This window comes from Oryza glaberrima, chromosome 10 (assembly GCF_000147395.1).
Source record: "Oryza glaberrima chromosome 10, OglaRS2, whole genome shotgun sequence".
NCBI classification, from domain to species: Eukaryota; Viridiplantae; Streptophyta; class Magnoliopsida; order Poales; family Poaceae; genus Oryza; species Oryza glaberrima.
The window spans coordinates 9818512-9839281 of record NC_068335.1 but is presented as its reverse complement, the minus strand read 5'-3'; the positions used below and the strand labels follow the sequence as shown (position 1 = coordinate 9839281).

Sequence of the window (20770 nt, the reverse complement as noted above, 5' to 3'; positions counted from 1 at the left end):
AAAAGGTATCCGGGTGTATTGGTTTTCGACTTCGGGATGGCCTGAAGTCGCGATATATCCCTTTCCAGTGCCCCTCTTCTCGTAGCAAATGGCGGGCGAGGTGGTTCTATCTTCAGATAGAAGATTCGGATCCAGTCTTCATTGTTCCTGAGGAGCCAACCAGACAAGATTCCGTCTTGGACCGCCAAACCCGCCTTGACCCCATCCCTACAGTCTTTCATCGATATCATCGATGACCTCCGAGTACGAGGGTTGTCGGGGTATGAAGTCGCTGCTGACTTCATTGGTAGACGAATCCAGCCGCTCCAGGCTCGAGCCCATCCAGCCTTTGACTACTCTGGGCCGGAGGACGCGACCCGGGTTTCTCCTCGAGGTATTTTCTTGTATTCTGGGTTTCTCTCCTTTGATGCGCATTCCTCCTGACTTATCGAAATTTGGTTCTCGATCTACAGGTTTGAACAGCGCAACCGTGGAGCGCCGTGTTGCCTAGGTGATGATCAGTGGTCCCACGACGGTGAGCAACGCCCCTACCCCTCTTTGCGAGAAAGAGGCGGCTGAACGCGAAGCCACAATCAACGTGAGTGTAATCGATGACCCTTTACATTTTAACTTTTAGATCACATCGTGACTTCATGTTGTGCAGGCTCTCCCCTTGACTGACATCATCGGGCCGCTCGCGGACCACCAGGCGGCGGCTTCGTTGAAGGAGGGCGTTGCCCAGGAAGCGTCCGACGCGGCCATTGCCATCGCCGCTGCTACGTCCCAAGGAAAGGGAGGAAGTTTTCCTCCGTGCTCTGCAACCGCCGGAAGGCGCCCACCCCCTCGGTAAGCCTTTTGGGTTATCGATTAAATAGTCGAAAAATGTCGCCCTCATATCGTACTTGGTTTACTTAGGCCTCGGAGGCATCTCCCCCACCTCCACGACAGCAGAGGCTGGTGACACTCGGCGAGAAGTGGACGAGATTTGAGGCCCTTGACTTGATCGGGTTCTGGCGTTTTGTTATGATGACTAACATGGCCGTCTTTCGTAAGGCGTCGCGGGCGAAGGCGGCGCAAGAGGGGTCTGGAGGGAACTCCAGTGCGTCTCCTGCAGTGGCCTCGACCGATGTCGTGGTCGTGCCCAGGAGCCGCGAGGTGACGCCCAGCGGCCTTGCCAGCGATCTTGCGCCCGGTCAAGGCCCGCCTACTGCTGTCCTCACCTGGGAGGAGCTCCAAGTCAAGACGAGGCGCCTCCTCGAGGCTGGTGCTCGCGGCATAAGTCACGAGATCACGGAGGCGAGCGCGGCGGCGGCGTCGTCGGCGAACGAGCGCGACGACAAACTAGCGCGTGACTTGGCGGAGGTCCACGAGGACCTCCAGAAAATGAGGGAACTGGTGGCCGGCAACGAGCGGCAACGACAGGGGCTCGAGAACCGCATGTCGGAACTCGAGAACAACCTGTCGGAGATCCGAGGTTCGTTGCGGGTCACCTACACCGGCCTACACCAGCTCGCCAGGGAATGTGGTGTCAAGACTACCATCCCGGCGAACACTGACGAGTTCTCATTGACGTCTTGGCTCGCGGAACTGGTGACGGCGATGGAGGCGATCCCCTCCAAGCACGTGGCCAGGATCGGGGAAGAGACGTCCAATTGGATCAACACCGAGGCGTGCCACGTCCTCGCGTGCGTGAGGTTGGCGCACCCTGAACTCGATCTCTAGAAGATCTTGGATCAGGGGGCGACTAGCGATGCACGCAAGGATGTGATGGAAGAAGTCGGCGATCTGGGGGAGTCCGTTCTCCCACTTTTCGAAGAGTAGGGACGCCACTTGCCTGTACCCCTTAACCAATCGCGCTTTGTAAAACTTTCGTTGGTTCCAACTGCCTTTCTGTATGCAGTTATCGCCTCAGTTTCCCTTAGCGTCTTGATTTCGAGTACTTTGTGTTGCTTGTAGAGACGTTGATGTCGAGGATGTCCAGCAGCGTGGGCAGCCTGAGTTGCCTGTAATCGCTCCGGTACTCGCACTCGAGCCGTACGCGCCGCAGGACGGTGTGAACCAGGATATGGCGACGATTCCTTTAGGTTGGTTCTTTTTGTCTCCATCTCCTTTGCTCTTCTATCTGGATTGGCTTAAATTGCCGTGCTCTCGGAAAAGGAGAGCAGCTTAACTTGGTTGTTTGCTTGCCGAGCAGACCTCGAGAGGTCGCTCATTGATCGCGACCGTCGCATCCAATGCCAGAGGACGAAGTTCGAGGTCGCCAAACTTGAGAGGGCTATGTTGGAAGTGAAGAAGGACCGGGCCGTGGAGGCACTCCGAGGTCGCGAGGTGTGGTTCAACTCGTACCTCAGGAGTTGTTGCACAGCCATGGTCGTCATCTGCCGGGAACTCCGAGTACCTCGCGGGAATCCCGAGGAGTCAGCGGCCGGCTATATCTCGTGGCTGAACGGGGCATGCGCTCAGCTCGAAGGCATCGGCAAGCGTATCGACGAGGCCCTGAAGCAGGAGTGCTGTCGATCGAGCCGGTATGCCGAAGGGCACATGCTGGCATGTATACGAGATCATTGTCCGCAGTTGCACCTCGAGTTCTTCCACGAGGGATTTTCTCGTTCTCGGAGGACTCCCGCGGAGGTAGACAACCTGGCGAAGTCGATGGCGCCGCTGGTGGAGTTCCAGTCGATGGATTGGCGTTGGCCTTCCTGGTAGTCTTTGTATATCTGTGACAAGCATCTTAGAAAAAGTGTAATATATTTTGGAATTTTTTGCGACCTGTAAGAAATACTTGTGAAATAGAAAGGAAGTCTATCTAACTAAGCTTTCTTACTCTGGATGTGGTGTGTACGAGTGTCTTCTCACTTCGCGACTTCGATCATTCACTTGAGTTATACACTCTCCCTAGCCCCCAGCCTTGTCGTCGGAGAATTCTTCTCGGAAGATAAGGCTCTTAGACCTTTGACTTGCCTTAGTTGAATAAGCACTGATCCTAGCCCCCAGCCGTGAAGTTGGAAAATCCATTTCCGATTACATGGCTTGGTTAATACGCACGGCGAGAACTCTTACACGACCAGATCTTACATGGTCTTTCGTGTCTGAAGGATCTGACAAGGCCTTATCAGCTCTGGGCGTCCCCAACCGAAGTTCCCTTAGGTTCCTCGGAGGCCTTGTCAAGACGGCGCAAAGGGACATGTGGATAGGTTTCAACGCTAGGTGTCACCTGGGTAAGGGATCATCGGGAAGGGACACTTTGATTGAAATCTGCATCTTAAAACAGGCTTTATTGAAGTTGTAAGGTGTCTTACAAGTATGGATACTATTGACTTATACATAAAATTTACGCAATTGGTCAATGTTCCACGAATTTGCTAACTCGCAACCGTTGCCGTCTGCAATCTTGAATACGCCTGGCCGCAAGACTTGTGTGATCGTGTACGGTCCTTCCCATTTGGGTGAGAGTTTGTTTCGCCCTGCTTGGCTTTGAACTCGCTGGAGGACGTAGTCGCCGATCAAAAGTATGCATGCTCGGATGCGCTTCTCGTGATAGCGGTGGAGGGCCTGTTGGTAGCTAGCTGCCCTAACGGCACTCGTTCTCGATGTTCCTCGAGTTGGTTCACGTCATCGTTTCGCTATTCCTCCTGATCCTCGTCGGAGTACTTCTGTACTCGTGTACTCTGATGTCGTAACTCGGTAGGGAGCATGGCTTCTGAACCGTACACGAGGAAGAAGGGTGTCTCCTTGTTGGACGTTGTCGGTGTGGTGCGCACGGCCCATAGTACCGAGGGGAGTTCTTCGACCCACTTCTTGTCATGTGACATGAGCCTGTCGTAGATACGGGTCTTGATCCCTTGTAGTACTATGCCGTTTGCCCTCTCGACCTGTCCGTTACTCTGAGGGTGAGAAACCGAGGCGAAGCAGATATTGACTCCCAGTCCGACGCAGTAATCCTGGAAATCGGCGCTGATGAACTAGGAGCCGTTATCCGTTATGATGCGGTGAGGCAATCCATATCTGCAAAATATCCCCTTGATGAATTTGATGGCGTTGTCGGCCTTGATTTCCCCCGTGGGTGTTGCCTCGATCCATTTGTTGAATTTGTCGATTGCCACGAATAGGAATTTGTAGCCGCCCTGTCCTCGTAGGAATGGACCGAGTATGTCAAGCCCCTAGCATGAGAACGGCCAAGTGAGAGGGATGGTTTGCAGTGCTTGCGCTGGTAGCTTTGTGTGTTTGCTATGAAATTGACAACCTTCACACCGTTGTACCATGTCGCAAGCGTCTTTGAGGGCGGTTGGCCAGAAAAATCCTTGTCGAAAGGCTTTTCCGACCAATGTACGACCGGCGGCATGTGACCCATAAACCCCTTCGTGTATGTCGAGGAGGAGGTGTTTGCCGTCGTCGGACGAGACGCATTTGAGAAGTACCCCATTTGGCGCCTTCTTGTATAGATTGTTGCCGATCATACAGTAGATTTTTGCTTGACGGGTTATTTTCTCGGCTTCTGCATCGTCCTCGGGTAACTCGTCGCTGCTTATGAATTTAATGAGTGGGGTCCGCCAGTCGTCCGTGGTCTCGATGTCGGCAACGGCGCGCTCTGCCTCTGTAGCCCCCGAGCTAATGTTGGGGGTGACTGGGCTATCTTCGTCGTTTGCCTCTTTCACTGATGGCTTTGTCAGGATGTCCAGAAAGGTGCTGGGTTCGAGTGGCTCTCGTCTGGACGCACGCCGTGCTAGATCGTCCGGCTCGATGTTGTTCTTGCGATATACGTGTCGGACCTCGATCCCATCAAATCTTTTTTCCAGCTTCCTGACTTCTGCGAGATACTTGGACAACTCAGGCTAGAGCATTTGTAATCTTTGTGTACCTGGTTTGCGACTAGTTCGGAATCCCCTTTTACGATTAGTCGCTTGACCCCAAGTGCGGCTGCAGCTCTTATCCCAGCGAGTAGCCCTTCGTACTCGGCTAAGTTGTTGGTCGCCCCAAAGTTAAGGTGAATTGCATGCTTGAACTGATCTCCCGAAGGTGATGTCAAGATGAACCCCGCACCTGCTCATTGGCAGTTGAGCACACCATCGAACGCCATTGTCCATGTTTCGTTGTCGGTCTGACTGTCTAACCTGTTTTCAGGCATAGTCTAATCGGCTACGAAATCGGCGAGAACCTAGGACTTGATGGCTGTTCGTGGTACAAAGTGGACGTCAAACTGGCTTAGCTCGACTACCCATTTCGCAATGCGGACGACAACGTCTTTGTTTCTCACGACTTCGCCAAGAGGGAAAGCGGAGATAACTATGACCCTGTGGGCTTGGAAGTAGTGGCGTAGCTTTCTTGACGTCATGATTACCGTGTAGAGCAGTTTTTGGATCTGTGGGTACCTTGTCTTCGCGTCGTGCAGAGCTTCGCTGACGTAATAGACTGGTCTCTGCACCTTTTCTCTTTCAACAACAATGACAGTACTCACAGAGTAGGGCGTGGCGGCAATATAGAGAAATAACTCTTCATTAGGTTGGGGAGCAACATGTACAGGGGGATTTGACAGGTAGCGCTTGAGTGCGATGAACGCCTCTTCGGCTGCCTGTGTCCATACAAATTTGTCTTGCTTTTTTAGCAGAGCGAAGAAAGGTTGTCCTCGTTCTCCCATCCTAGCGACGAACCTACTTAGTGCCGCCATACATCCGATGAGCTTCTGTACCTCCTTGAGTCTTGTGGGCGACTTCATGTTCTCGATTGCATTGATCTTCTCGGGGTTTGCTTCTATTCCTCTGCCAGAGACGAGGAACCCGAGCAGTTTGCCTGACGGTACCCCGAACGTGCACTTCTTAGGATTGAGCATGAGGCGATATCGTCTGAGGTTATCGAAGGTTTCCCGTAGATCATCAATGAATGAGTCACCTGTCTTGGTCTTGACAACAATGTCATCGACGTAGGCCTCAACATTGTTACCTAGCTGATCGCTAAGTGCCCCTTGGATCGTACGCTGGAAGGTATTTCCTGCGGTTATCAGTCCAAACGGCATTTTAACGTAGCAGAATACACCGAACGACGTGATGAATGCTGTCTTCTCCTCGTCCTCTTTTGCCATGCTGATTTAGTGGTAGCCAGAGTAAGCGTCAAGGAAGCTTAACAGCTCGCAACCAGCTGTTGAGTCCACTAGTTGGTCTATTCGAGGGAGAGGGAAGTGATCCTTGGGGCACGCCTTGTTGAGGTCGGTGAAGTTGACGCACATCCTCCACTTCCCGTTGGCCTTCCGCACCATGACTGGGTTAGCTAGCCACTCTGGATGGAGTACCTCTCTGATGAAACCAGCTTTGAGAAGTTTATCGAGCTCTTCTCGTATGGCCTGTTTTCGATGTAGTGCAAATCTCCGCAGTTTTTACTTTACTGGCTTGGCATCGGGTCGCACCATGAGTTTGTGCTCAATCACCTTCTTAGGGACCCCCGGCATGTCGGACGGCTGCCAAGCGAATATGTTTGCATTGTCGTGGAGGAAGGTGATGAGCGCGAGTTCCTATTTCTCATTCAGTGATGCCCCGATCTTGACTGTCTTGTCGGGGTTGGCACTGGAGAGTGGAACGATTTTGATTGCGCCGTCTGGTTTCGACGTCTTAGTCGTTTTGATCACTTTCTTGGGTGGCTCGGCTGTGGCGGGTGGGCTGGGCGTGTGCTCGACCATGTCGAGGCTTCGCTTGTCGTATTGGACCGCCAGCTTTGCGTTCCCTTGAATAGTGATTGTTCCCTTCGGCCCGGGCATCTTGAGTACCTGATACGCATAGTGAGATGCGGCCATGAACTTCGCGAGTGCAGTTCTTCCGATGATGGCGTTGTATGCTGTGTCAAACTCAGCAACATCAAATGTTATCTGCTGTGTTCGTAAGTTGCTCGCTTGGCCGAAAGTCACAGGAAGCGTGATCTTGCCCAATAGCTTGGACGAAGACTGAGGAGTGATTCCATAGAAGGGTTGATCGGTAGGTGTCAACACGCTTCGTGGAATCCCCATTGCGTCCAAGGTGCTGGCGAAGAGAAGGTTGATGGAGCTGCCGCCATCGACGAGGACTCGCACTACCTTGATATTCCGAATAGTGGGTTCAACCACGATCGGATATCGTCCTGGGATAACAGCAGCCTTGGGGCGGTCCTCATCTGAGAACTCGATCTTCTGTTCAGACCACTTCATCTTGGGTGCAACCCCATACCATGTTGAACAAACCTCACGCTCCACTTTTTTGTATTCTCGCTTTGAAGAGTACGTTGTGGAACCTCCGAAGATGTGCGAGACATGAAGATCGGAATCTAGGTACGCCGAGTCTGAGTCCTGAGTGGTTGCCTCAGTGGCCTTCTCGACTACACGTACTCGCTTGCCCTTCTCCAAAGCCAGTTGCTTTTCCAGCGACTTTTTGAAGATGAGGCACTCCTCCAGAGAATGTCTGTCCGACTTGTGTATGGGGCACCATATTCTCTTCGTATCACTGCCTTGTGGGTCTGGGTGTTTGGGTGGACGCTCGTATTTAGATGCGAGGACTTCCGGTTGAGCTTTCCTCTTCCTACTCTTGTCGCTTTTCTTCTTGCTTGATTTGGGTGCGTCCTTGGCTGGCTTCTTCTCTTCTCCTGCCTTTGGCTTGTCGTTCTTGCATCTCAGTGTGTCGTCTGCATGGGCGCATCGATCGACAACTTCGAACAACCTTCGAGTAGTTGTGATTCGCCTTGTTGCCAACTCCTGGGTAGTATAGCGATCTCTGACACCGGTTTTGAAAGCGCGAATCACAGAAGTATCGGTGATATCGGGGACCGTATTTCTGCACTCATTAAAGCGCCGAACATAGTCCCTCAAAGATTCGCCCGGATTCTATGTTAACACGTGTAAATCGTCTTCGATCGCGTGGCGCTTGTAAGTTCCTTGGAAGTTAGCGACGAACTGCTGCCACAAATCTGCCCATGAAGAGATCGAGTAGGGTGGGAGGTGCATCTGCCACAAACACGCAGAACCTTTCAACGCCGTTGGCAAATAGTTTGCTAACGCATTGTCGTCTGCCTCGGCAGCGTATAGTACCGTGGAGTAGACCTGGAGGAATTCTTCAGGGTCAGTGCTCCCATCGTACTTCTCTATTGCTCCAGGTCGGAATCTCTTGGGCCATGGAACATCACGTAGAGAACGGTTGAAAGCTCTACACCCGGCGCTGGGGGCGGTGGGTTTTCGGCGATCGTGTGTCCTCCGTGGATGTCTATCGGATGACGAAGATGAAGATGATGATGATGATGACGATGATTCACTCGGCTCCGGTGTGCGATTCTGAGGGCAACGTTCAGATTCTCGAGAATTCTGTCGTCGTCCACCATTGTTGTCCTGGCGCCGATCCCCATTATCATCACCGTCATGTTGACGGCCTCGACCAGCATCGTCTGGTGTCCGCTGTTCGCGATTGTCGCGGTCGCGGTGGTTGTGACGATTATGGTGGTGTTGGTCTTCGTTCGAGCGGCCTCCTTGCTCTTCGTTCTCGCGATGTCGTGAAGAAACACAATGTCAGGAACGATTCTCGTTGTCTCGCGCGCGTCGTGCTTCTCGGCGGCCATTCAGATGGTCGCGGAGATCGCCGGTGCAGCGAGGTGGAGGGGTAGCTCGTCTAGGCGACGTCCGCTGCTCCGGTGGTTCGCCGTCGGCACCGTCAGCTGTCGGTCATTCTGGTTGTGCTCTGGTTGCACCCTCCTCGAACGCATTACTGAGATTAGCTACCGATTCCCGTAGTCGTTCTGTCCATCGTGCGAGATCATCGTTAAGCACGGGATCATAGGGAGCTTCTCTCAGTATTGCATTGACGGTGCCAAGGTGTTGGGCCGGCGTGACCGTCTGGTTCTCCGCCTATGCGTTAGCGTGTGCAGACGTGCTAGTCCCATCGATGGCAAACACGTCGCGTGGTGTACTGTCAGATGACGAGCCATAGTCTTCGAGCAAGTGTAGGACTGATGGCTCGTGGGGATCGATGTCGATTACTCCAACAAATCGATCCGAGGTCAATGTCGCTCCTTGTTCCTTGTCTGTATCCTTAAGGGAGGTTCCTGACTGCTGGACCTTAGGAAGCGTCGTTTTCATGGCGCGGAGAAAGACCTTGCAGCTTGAGAAGTCGTGATTCTTCGTCTTGTGAATAGGACAATAGACATCATGAGTTGGAGAAGTACGCTGGATTCCACGCTCCTTGCAAGCATGAATTTCAGCTTGTACGTTGAGAAAAACCCAGCAAGCTTGCAAGTTGTGCTTCCTGGACTTGTGGATAGGACACCAGGACTTTGTTACCTCGGAAGTTGTCCTTGTCGGCTCGCGGTTCTTGTCGGAAGGACAAGGTTTGGCCGTACTAGGAACCTTCTCAGGCTTGTATGACGTCGATGTTCCGTTCTCCGCTACGGCGAGAGGATCCTTCGACATGGGACCGGTCATTGATGGACCAGCCGAGATTGGTACCGTGGTGTAAACCGGGAAGACGATTTCACCGACTTGAGTCCACAACAGCATTGTTGAAGTAGGGACTCCTTGAATGGGGCCGGTGTTGATGATGTTGTCGACGAAGCTTGATGTCATAGTAGTAGAACCTTGAGCACCAAGTCCCCCTACCTAGCGCGCCACTGTCGACGGTGGGTACCCGTAGACCGGATATAGAGGGTATTGGGGTACGCTGGTACGAGGATCTACGTAGTATGACATCAAGGAAACAAGAGACAAAGATTATACTGGTTCAGGCATCTTAATAGTAATAGCCCTAATCTAGTTGATATGGGATTATATGGAGAGAACCATAAATTACAAAGGGAATAACAGAACTCGATGATACCGACGAGATCGACTTGGCTCCTGCAAACTCTGGCTTCGTAGGCTGTGGTCGCTGTGTTGGCTATGAGATTCGATCCCTTAGGTCCTCCCGGGGGGTCCCTTTTATATCGCAGGTCAGGTGGTCTCCAAGTAGGACTCGGAGACATCGGACTCTGCACGATATATTGACAACCCAGTCCTATACGGGTAGGAACCTTTGCATTGGTGGACTTCGAGATGAATTTCCTTAACGTATACAGAGAACGTCCGTACACGCGCCGATGTACCGTATTGCCGTATAGTGTACATCCAAAGGTAGAGGGTATACCTTATCCGTAACCCTGACACATCCAAATATAAGTCGGTTTTTAAGTTCGTTCGCTTTTGAAAATACAAAAGGAGTCGTATAAGTAATTCTTTAAAAAAAAACTCGCATCCTAACTTAACATGATTTTCTACAAAAATATATATCTAAATGAATTCTCACAGTGAATTTCAGTGAAAAAATAGTTTCACCTGTTGCAACGCACGGGCAGTTTTTCTAGTAATTTAAAAAAATCACTAAACATATTTTATTTTATCATGACTTGATAACTTAAGTATTAATTGTATTATATGGACTAAATTTTTATATAGGACAGATCGGTAAAAATCAATTAGCTTAATCTCTACTATTATAAAAATTGAAGATATTTTTGCCGGTACTTTGGTACGCCATCCGTGTATGAGTCAGTTTTTAAATTCATTCGCTTTTGGAAACACAGATCAGTATTTGAGCCCGTTTTTAAGTTCGTTCACTTTTGTAAATACAAAAGGAATCGTATAAGAAATCTCATTAAAAAAAGCTCATTAAAAAAAGCTCGTATGCCAACTTAAGACGATCGGACTCCTAATTACAACTCATGATTTTCTAACAAAATATATATCCAAGCGATTTTAACACAGTAAATTTCATCCTACCTAAACCATATAACAATAACAAGATTAAAATAGCCTTCACTCGTTGCAACGCACGGGTATTTTTTAGCCTATTTAAAAAAGAAAGAAAGAGCTACTCCAGTATGCTCTCCGATTGCAATCCAAAGTGGTTTCAAATTAGAAAATGCCTTTGCCTCCCACTCTTAAAAATGCTCTTGGCTTTATACCAGCTAGTACTTCCAAAAATTGCAGATCTCGGCGTGACCACGAGATAGATTTGCGGCTCAGCGTCAACAGTCAACACACACAGGCGCACATGCAAACATGCAATGCGCGTCATTCTTTCTGATATGAAGCCTGTGCTGAACATTTTCTTTTACTCGTCTGGTTGACTCCCCCTAATTCAGTTTCAGTCTTCACTTCTTGCATATCTGGACTACTTTTTTGTCGGCCATGTACTGGACTATGCAGCATTCTCATAGTGCCAAATTCAAAACCCATTTGATGATTTGAAGTTGGCATCATTGTATCGCATCGCGTGGTCATGCTTTTGCCCAAATCTGTGAACATCATGAGATTGATTTCCTGTTGGAAAAAGAATATCAGATTGATCTCATCAGTGCTTAAATCTTTGGCATGGATAAAGTTTTCCCTTTGAAGATAAAAGCATGATATATTGGTCCAAAAAATGGAAGAAGAAGTCTCCAACAAGCAGCGCCCATTGCATTGATGTTGTGAAAGAACTTCCACTGAACTGCAAAGTTTTAAAAAAAAGGGGTTCTCTAAAAGATTAACTCAACTGGAAGTTGCTGGAAGAGATGTCAAACATATTTCTTGAATAGTTTGCACATATTATTACGCAGTCAAAACGATGCATTGTTTAAGTCTGACCAATGAGAAGATTATTAAGATCGAGGTTAACCCACTGTCAGTTCTTAATACAGACTGATTAGGACGTGCACCCACACCATCACGTTGACCTGGATTCTGAGAGCTGAACACAGAACTGATATTGTCTAAAAAATCACAGAACTGATCATAGAACTGATATTGTCTAAGTAAAAAACACAGAACTGGTCTGGCTTCGAAACATTGCATCACAGTCGTCAGAATCGATCATATTCCTTACAAATTCCAGTCCTCCACTAACCTTCCCTTTCTTCACTGTCCTGTCCATCATGTCTGTCCTTCTTGGCTTCCTCCTCCTACTCTCCCTGCACCCTCCGACGAGCTATGCCACTACGGACACGGTGTCACCCGGCCAAACACTGGCCGGCGGTGACAGGCTTATCTCCAACAACAGCAAGTTCGCTCTCGGCTTCTTCAAGATGGACAGTAAGAACTCCTCCTACACCAGCCGCAACTCTTACCTTTGCATATGGTACAACAAGCTCCCCATGATAACTCCACTGTGGTCCGCCAATGGCGAAAACCCAGTGGTGGACCCCGCTTCACCGGAGCTAACAATATCCGGCGACGGAAACATGGTCATCATGGACCAGGCTACCAAGTCCATCATATGGTCTACCCGTGTTAACACCACAACCAACGGCACCGTTGTTGTGCTGTTGAACGATGGTAATCTTGTGCTGCAGAGTTCATCAAACTCATCCATGGTTTTCTGGCAGAGCTTCGACTACCCAACAGATAGCCTTTTTGCCGATGCGAAGATCGGCTGGAACAAGGTGACTGGCCTGAACCGCCGCCTTGTTTCTAGGAAGAATTCAATTGACCAGGCTGCTGGTTTGTACTCTTTGGAATTTGATATCAATGGTGTTGGTCATTTGGTATGGAACTCAACTGTAACATATTGGTCCAGTGGGGATTGGAATGGGCAATTTTTTGGCTCAGCACCAGAGATGTTTGGTGCCACCATACCCAATTTCACATTTGTCAACAATGACAGAGAGGTTTACCTCACATATACTCTGAACAATGAGAAGGCAATTACGCATGCCGCAATAGATGTCAATGGGCGAGGTTTGGCAGGTGTATGGTTGGACAGCTTGCAGGATTGGTTGATCAATTACAGGATGCCCTTACTTCATTGCGATGTTTACGCAATCTGTGGACCTTTTACAGTCTGCAATGACAACAATGATCCGTTCTGCGACTGTATGAAGGGCTTCTCTATAAGATCACCCAAGGATTGGGAGATAGAAGATCGAACAGGAGGGTGTATGAGGAATACTCCATTAAATTGTGGTAGTACTATGAACAAGACAGGTTTCAGCGATAAGTTCTACTATGTGCAAAACATTATATTGCCCCGTAATGCCATGCATGTGCAGGAAGCTGCAAGTAAAGATGAATGCTCAGATGTTTGCTTGAGCAACTGCTCCTGTACTGCATATTCCTATGGGAAAGGTGGATGCTCTGTTTGGCATGATGAGCTGTATAACGTAAGGCAACAGTCTGATGCTTCTGCTGACGGAAATGGTGATAACTTTTACATTCGCCTTGCTGCAAATGAGGTGCAAAGTGCGGAAAGGAAGAAAAAGAGTGGAGTCATCATTGGTGTTGCCATTGGTGCAAGCACTGCTGCTTTCTGTTTGATGATCCTTCTACTGATGTTTTGGAGGAGAAAAGGGAAACTGTTTGCTCGCGGAGCGGAAAATGATCAAGGCAGCATTGGTATTACTGCATTTCGATATATTGATCTGCAGCGTGCAACTAAAAACTTTTCAGAAAAGTTGGGAGGAGGCAGTTTTGGTTCTGTATTTAAGGGATACCTAAATGAGTCAACTCCCATTGCAGCGAAAAGGCTTGACGGCACATGCCAAGGGGAGAAACAATTCAGAGCCGAAGTGGATTCAATTGGAATGATCCAGCACATCAATTTAGTTAAATTGATTGGGCTTTGTTGTGAAGGTGATAAGAAGTTACTTGTGTATGAATACATGCCAAATGGCTCCCTTGATGTGCAACTATTTAAGGATAATGATAAAGTTTTGGATTGGAATCTTAGATACCAAATAGCTATTGGAGTTGCTAGAGGCCTTGCCTACTTGCATGATAGCTGTCGAGATTGCATTATACATTGTGATATCAAGCCAGAGAACATACTTCTCAATGAATCTTTCGTTCCTAAAATTGCTGATTTTGGAATGGCAAAGATTTTGGGGAGAGAATTTAGTCATGCTCTGACTACAATGAGAGGAACGATTGGATATCTTGCCCCTGAATGGATTAGCGGAACAGTTGTTACAGCTAAAGTTGATGTTTACAGCTATGGAATGGTTTTGTTTGAAATCTTATCAGGAAGGAGGAACTCAAGTCAAGAATATTTCAAGGATGGTGACCATTCGGCCTATTTTCCAATGCAAGTCGCCCGCCAGCTTATCAATGGAGGGATTGGAAATCTGGTGGATGCAAAATTGCATGGTGATGTGAATCTCGAGGAGGCTGAAAGAGTTTGCAAAATTGCATGTTGGTGTATTCAAGACAGTGAGTTTGATCGACCAACAATGGGCGAGGTGGTGCAATTCCTAGAGGGTGTACTAGAACTCAAAATGCCACCATTGCCAAGACTACTGAATGCTATCACAGGAGGCTCACATTCAACACCACTGTCATCTTTAGATTTACCGTAAATTTGTATGCTAATTTGTAATTTCCAGTATGAGAAAATTATAGTTTCTGTCTCATTTCAAGAAAACTAGGCATAGAAAATAAGAAACATCAGTGTTCATAATAAGATCCATATCTCTGTGTCTGTACACAGTAGGACATGTTATACATACCGTAGACCTGTCATTTTGTCAGTTGAGATGCTTTTAACAACACAGGAAGATTTCCTTCCCAGTTGAGAGTACATTGTTGAGTCCAATATAGAGAAATGTACTGACAACCTGCAAGTCATACTGATATATGCACAGATGACATGCATGTGAAGCAGTAATGGATATAGACTAACAAAAATATGCAGCCTAACTGCTGATCCAAGGAAATAAGCACATTCTACGGGCTAGGATGAGCACTAACATAGCAATTGCAAGTGAATGTGCACAACTTAATATGACTTACTGTTTTTGCATATTCTGCAAAGTTCAATCCAGTGCTGTACCCTTTCTACAAGGCCCAAACAAAACCATTTGGAGTAGATTGGACCTCCTTATATGGGATAACTAACTTTTTTATGTTTTCCAACATATATACTGACACAACCTATCGCCCCTAAGCAAGTGAAGGGTTTCATCTTTAATCATGATATGAGTGAAGTGATGATTCAAAATAACTGTAGGATGATATTATTACTCCTGCTACGATGGATGATATAACTACATAATGGATCACTCAGATCCTGCACTGCTGAGTATTAGTAGAACTCTACAGAGGCACCATCAATGGGAACACTGGCCAATTTTAATGAGAAAAATTGCCACATAAGACAGTGAGTACAAAGTACAAAGCAAATTTCCTGGCCAGCTTTCATCGTGCAGGATCTGATATGTTATATTATGATTGGTAATTAACATAGCAGACAACTTATGCAAAACAAACTCAAGATATTTTAATTGAAAATGTTACTGGCTGGCCAGATAGCATGACGAATGCCCTCTGTCAGAGCAATTTGGACATAAGATGTCTTCATAAAGCTAACAAAACAATCACACATTACCTAGGACTAGGTGCAATTTCCTGTCTGAAACTCTGAACCAAGTAGATAACACCAGCAGTATAAAAGATTTCGTTCATTTACTCACATTATGGTCAGCAATACCTCTTTTATTTCCAGAATCTAGAATCCAGAGGCTGCTACTGCCCGTATTGGAATCGCCATTGCCTTGTGAAGCAGCGTGGTTTCTCTCGGTTGCCTCAAGTGAAACTTTGAAGAATTGAAGCCACTCTTCTTTTATCCATACCTTCACTCAGCTCAAAGGGATCAATCCCTTTGCCATTGATGATAATAGGATCGGCGGCATTGTAGAACGGAGAGACGTGGGGGCACCCTTTGGGCTTATCCAGCCTCTCCTCACCTTTTAATTTAGTGCTGCTGGCCATATTCATAGATCCATGTCAAAATCTATCACCAAAGAGCACAAAAGAACACATCTTAGCGTCCAAAGTACGATAAGTAGGAGTAGGACGCACCGTATTAATTTGAACTCAATTTTGATATTTGATTCCAAATTGTGATTCTATCCAAACAGAATATTTTTAATTTCGACCAATACAAATACCCATTTTTGTGGACTCATCGAAATTTAAAGTATCTCGCAATCCACTCTCAAAATTAACATTAGCAAACAACCAGCCTCACCTAATTAAGAAAGCTTCCCCAAAATCTAAAGCTCGTTCAATGCCGACCTAAACAAAAATTACCAGGTCGTGTATGGTTCTCACAAATTATCTACGGGAGGTTCCAAGCAACAAGCGAAGGAAAACTTTAGGCATTACAGATGAGGAACACACCTCTCGGATCAGGGCCTAGATATCGGCTGGGAGAAGCCAGCATCCCGCCGCCGCCGCACAGCCGGAGGCCATCAGCGAGGTGGCGAGGGCGAGGGGCAGGGAGAGAGGCCGCGGTGCGCGAGAGGGGGCGGCGGCCCAGATGGAGAGAGGAGCGACCTCGAAGTCCCAGTGGTAGCCTCTACGGCGATGGCGCGCGGTGGCGGGGGGCACGCCGGCGTGAGGAACAATCTTGTTGGACGGCTCCGGACTCCGTTGGCCGGGAATTTTATTTAGGAAATAATTAAAAAAAACACTCAAGATCTGTGAGTAGGAATAGATTTTTGTCAATTATAAATAAAATAAAACTACGAATCTTATCTTATATAGGGAAAGCAGCAAGCTTTCTGGTACGAGGATGTGCCACATCATCAAAAATATATTAGCCGTCAGAAGCAGCAAGTTTTCTGGGACCGGGATGCGCCACATCATCAAAAATATATTAGCCGTCAGATAAAGAGTTCAGATAAATAATGGCCATTGGATCAAAAGATTGCATGTATTAAAACAAAATCACAAATGGGCTAACCATATGAAAATTTCCGGAGGTTTCTAGCCAAGTATAAATACTTTATAAACAAAATAACTTATATCAAAACCTTATTAAGAGCTAAGGTAAACTAATAAACCATCTTAAACATGATCAAATTTATGGCTAGTTTAAATGAATGTAGCAGAAAACTACATAATACCTTTATTTTGTATTATACGTCGCTTTTATTTTTTTTTTCTAATCAAATTTCTTTTGGTTTGATCAAATTTTGGTTTGATCAAATCTAACCTACTTAAAAAGTTTGCAATTTTCTGATCGTCACCAAGCGCTCTCTTCCGTCGCTATAAGGTTTTTTCCACCTCGATTAGTGGCATGAGATTCCAATTGAGATTTCATTATATACATTTTAGATCAATCCCAATGACTCGATGCCATGCGAGGGAACAAAACATGTGACAGATCTGCCATGCGAGGCACATTGATTTTTTTTCATCCTTCATTAATTCGTCCGGTCTCCGCTCAATCCATCCAACACGGATAGTCGATCCTGGAATCCTAGACTCGGCTAGGAGCAAGTGAAACAGAGCCCAGTGGCGACAGTTCGTTGTGTTCTTCTCGCTAACAACTTGAGAAGTGCACCAAATGCAACATGCTTATACGATAGAAAGATTTTATATGAAGGGACTCTAGTAAAACCCTTTATTTACCATGTCCGCACTATAAGTCTTGTAACAAACTTGCAAAAATCAGTTGCCTGCCAATTCTTCCACAGTTGTGTATGAATTAGCAAACATTTCACCAAGTAAACATCGGACAAACACACACAGTCAAAATAAACACATGACAAACTGTCTCCTCTAAGGTTTTTGCATACTTATATGTGAGACCTCCTTACAACTATTATTGGTTAGTTCTATGAAAAAAAAACTTCATCACCGCGTGCTAGCCCAACTGCTTGCTATGGGGCCTGGGTAGTCTATGATGAATTTCACCGTACAATCTCATACTTACAAATGGGATTAGCTTGCTATGGGCCTATGTGGATCTTGCCTACCAATTCTCCTATGACACAATACTTTTTCGCATGTGATATCCCTGATTCTAATGATGAATTTCACGGTATTTGTGATGACCACGTTTGCCTCCGTGACCAATTTTTACGATCACACTTGAGTCATCACTAGAATCAGTTGAGGCGGAACTTTATGCCGACTTCTTTTAATATTTATCAAACATCAATGACATATTCCCTATTTGTCAAAGGCAATCCGTCAAGGAAGGCCGAATATGTTGTAGTGTGGGAAAGAACTCTTGTTAGTCCCAAAGGGCGATTGTGAGCGATCCTGATACCCACTCCGCAACTTCCCATTCAACCATTCTCCTCTCTAGTCTAGGCACCCCTTTTACACCATCTCGCTGCCATACCATCATCTCGGCGCGTAACAGCTCCATGGTTAACTAGAATGGAAAAATGCAAAATCCATCCCAAATATCTCCTTGAGTTTAAGATTCCCCCCTATAAAATGATTTATTGCTAATACGCCCTACTATTTAGCTTTGTGTGAGTCCTCCCCAATTGCCGCTGTCCATGCATTCATTAACCTTTGTCTGCATGTATTCTATGACTTCTTTTCTCACCAGTCTACTGACAGTGACCTAAGTGTTGCACCAAGCTCATCTTTATCATCTTGAATCTACCAAAGAAATCATCCACCACCGAACCCCATGAAGTAAGCACAACAATTCATCATGTAGTGCCCCCAATGTTTTAGAAGAAGACTCGTGACCACTACCACCCAACGACGTGCCGGGCTTCCTGAATTGGGATGCCACGATCATGTCATAGGGCATGGCCGACATGACTAACGATCATGGCTCTTCACCTATTAGTATTCACTAGCAAAAATGCATGCGTGTAGCAATAGGTGAAGACAATTTTTATAATTGATAAAAACTCAACCAATTTAAAAGACAAACTGAAATAAGACTAACAAAACAATGGCAAAAAAAAGTCAGAAATCATATATAACATTGAACCCGATTGCGCTCACCTCATGCGTCATCACACGAAGAATACCTTATATACACCATTCCATAGCCTCGCAAATCGATCGGATGTCTATTCCATATATTGATGAATGGGTATTTTGCTATATCATATTGACCAAAGATTAAAATTTTGATTATTCAATTAGTGAAAGTCTTTTTTACTATAGATGAAAAGTATTTGCAATGTAACAAACTTGCACCATACATACCTTAAACTATAGATGGCCGTTGACGGTCGTTATCGATCAGTTTTGACCGTCAATATTACCAAAATAGAGGAGAACTAGTGATGATTGCAATGCATATATCTATTAGAATAATAAACTTCCACTAGTATTAGGTATACTAACCTCTTGCAGGGAATGACACTAAAGTGGAGGAGAATCGACATCAATTCAGGCGATAAATCAATCGGACGATGTCGAGAACCAGACTTGTGTATGAATAGACCAAGAACTCAGAACTGACACGATGAATTGGGCCAAAATTCACAAGTCTGCGGAGTGAAGCAATGGAGGAAGCCACCAGCCAAAATTGGGCTAGATTGGGCCAGCCCCAGGTTCGGCCGAACCTGGTTCGGCCGAACCAATCCTAGCGCCGTTGGATCCAGGTTTTGGCGTGGATGTCTAGGATTGCATCCCAATGACGGTTGGAGGGCACTTTGGACAATTCCCCTTCCACAACCGTCATAACTACCTCTATATAAGGAGCTCACTCTCTTCACTCAACACACACCTCAAGCAAGAGCTCTCTCATTTCTCTCAAGTTTAGTTTAGTAGTATCTAGCTGGTGGAATAGAAATTGAACAGGAATCAGGAGTTTGGAAGCCTTCAGAAGAGTTCGGGTATGGCTTTAGCAGCTTTCCTTTCCTCTTTTGTAAGCTTTGTACTTTTATTAGAATACTCTTCTATATACATTTATGGTATTGAAATACTTTCTAAGTATATGAGTACCTACTTTACATTATGTTCATGTTATACTGAATATACGGCTAGCTTATCTGGGAGATGCTTTGGTGCGGGTATAATGTTTGCATATGCAATTACTCTATGTCATGACGATGATATTAGAGTAGTATCTGGTAGTTTAGGCGTGGTGTCTAGATTACGGGATATCATTATTTGGGGTTATATATTGCGGATGAGAGGTGGGCCGCTGATGGTGACAGCTCAGTACGGGTATTCCTCCGCGCCTATATATAATCCTAAGTTAATTCCCTGGGGAGGGTATTCCTCCGTATTTAGCCCCGGTTGTATGGTCATGACGTGCTGTCGTAAGGAATTCGGCAGTCAGGGGTAGCTTCTCGAAGCACCAGGAGGGCATCGGATAGAGGGTATTTGCTAGTATATCAGTTAACTAGAATATATGTATATTATGTATATTAGAGGTATAGGAATAGATTCTCTTTCTCTTTTCTTTCCACCTAGCTTAGATCATTTATTATGAGAATGAGTTGTTAATGCTTGTGTGTCACTCTACCCTTGGATTATCTTAACCCCTGCTTAGAATATGATTATCACAAGGAATATATAAACTATTAGTCAATCGCTCTCTACATGATCTTCCCACGGGATAAAATAAATACGATACCCTTGGAATACTCTCGGGTGAAATGGTACAATGGTATATCCGTGCGCTTGCAGATATACTCTGTAACCATAATATACCAGAAGTATTTCTGCGCCATTGCTGGGAATTATATTTCTAGTAATGTCGTTAAGAAATCCCAACAATGGCCATATGGCCCGCCCAAGGCCCGATAAATTTGGCCCGGCCCAAGCACGGCATGGTCCGACTCCGGTCGTGCCCATGCCGGCTCGGCCCAACAGCCGTGCCATGCTTGGGCTGCTTCCTCGGCACGTTGGGACGACATGGCCCGGCCCAAAGTTTAGGGATGCGAAACAGACTTATTCTCAAACATATGTAAAGCACGTCACAAAGAATAGGGAGGGAAAATAAACTTATTATATGGCATGGCCCAAAGAGTAGAGACGTAAAATAGACTTATTATATATATATATATATATATATATATATATATATATATATATATATATATATATATATCACAGCCAAAAAGGAGGGAGGGG

The 20770-nt window shown here is 46.5% G+C and overlaps 1 protein-coding gene across 1 annotated transcript; it reads left to right on the top strand.

Annotated features, from left to right (window-relative positions):
* Positions 1-11865: 11865 nt before the first annotated feature.
* Positions 11866-14280, top strand: LOC127785821 (G-type lectin S-receptor-like serine/threonine-protein kinase At2g19130). Its single transcript, XM_052313203.1, has one exon. The coding sequence runs from the start codon at positions 11866-11868 to the stop codon at positions 14278-14280; it is 2415 nt and encodes an 804-aa protein (XP_052169163.1).
* Positions 14281-20770: the final 6490 nt, after the last annotated feature.

Coding starts and splice junctions, on each gene's coding strand:
- LOC127785821 (XM_052313203.1), top strand. CDS start 11,866: ATGTCTGTCCTTCTTGGCTTCCTCCTCCTACTCTCCCTGCACCCTCCG.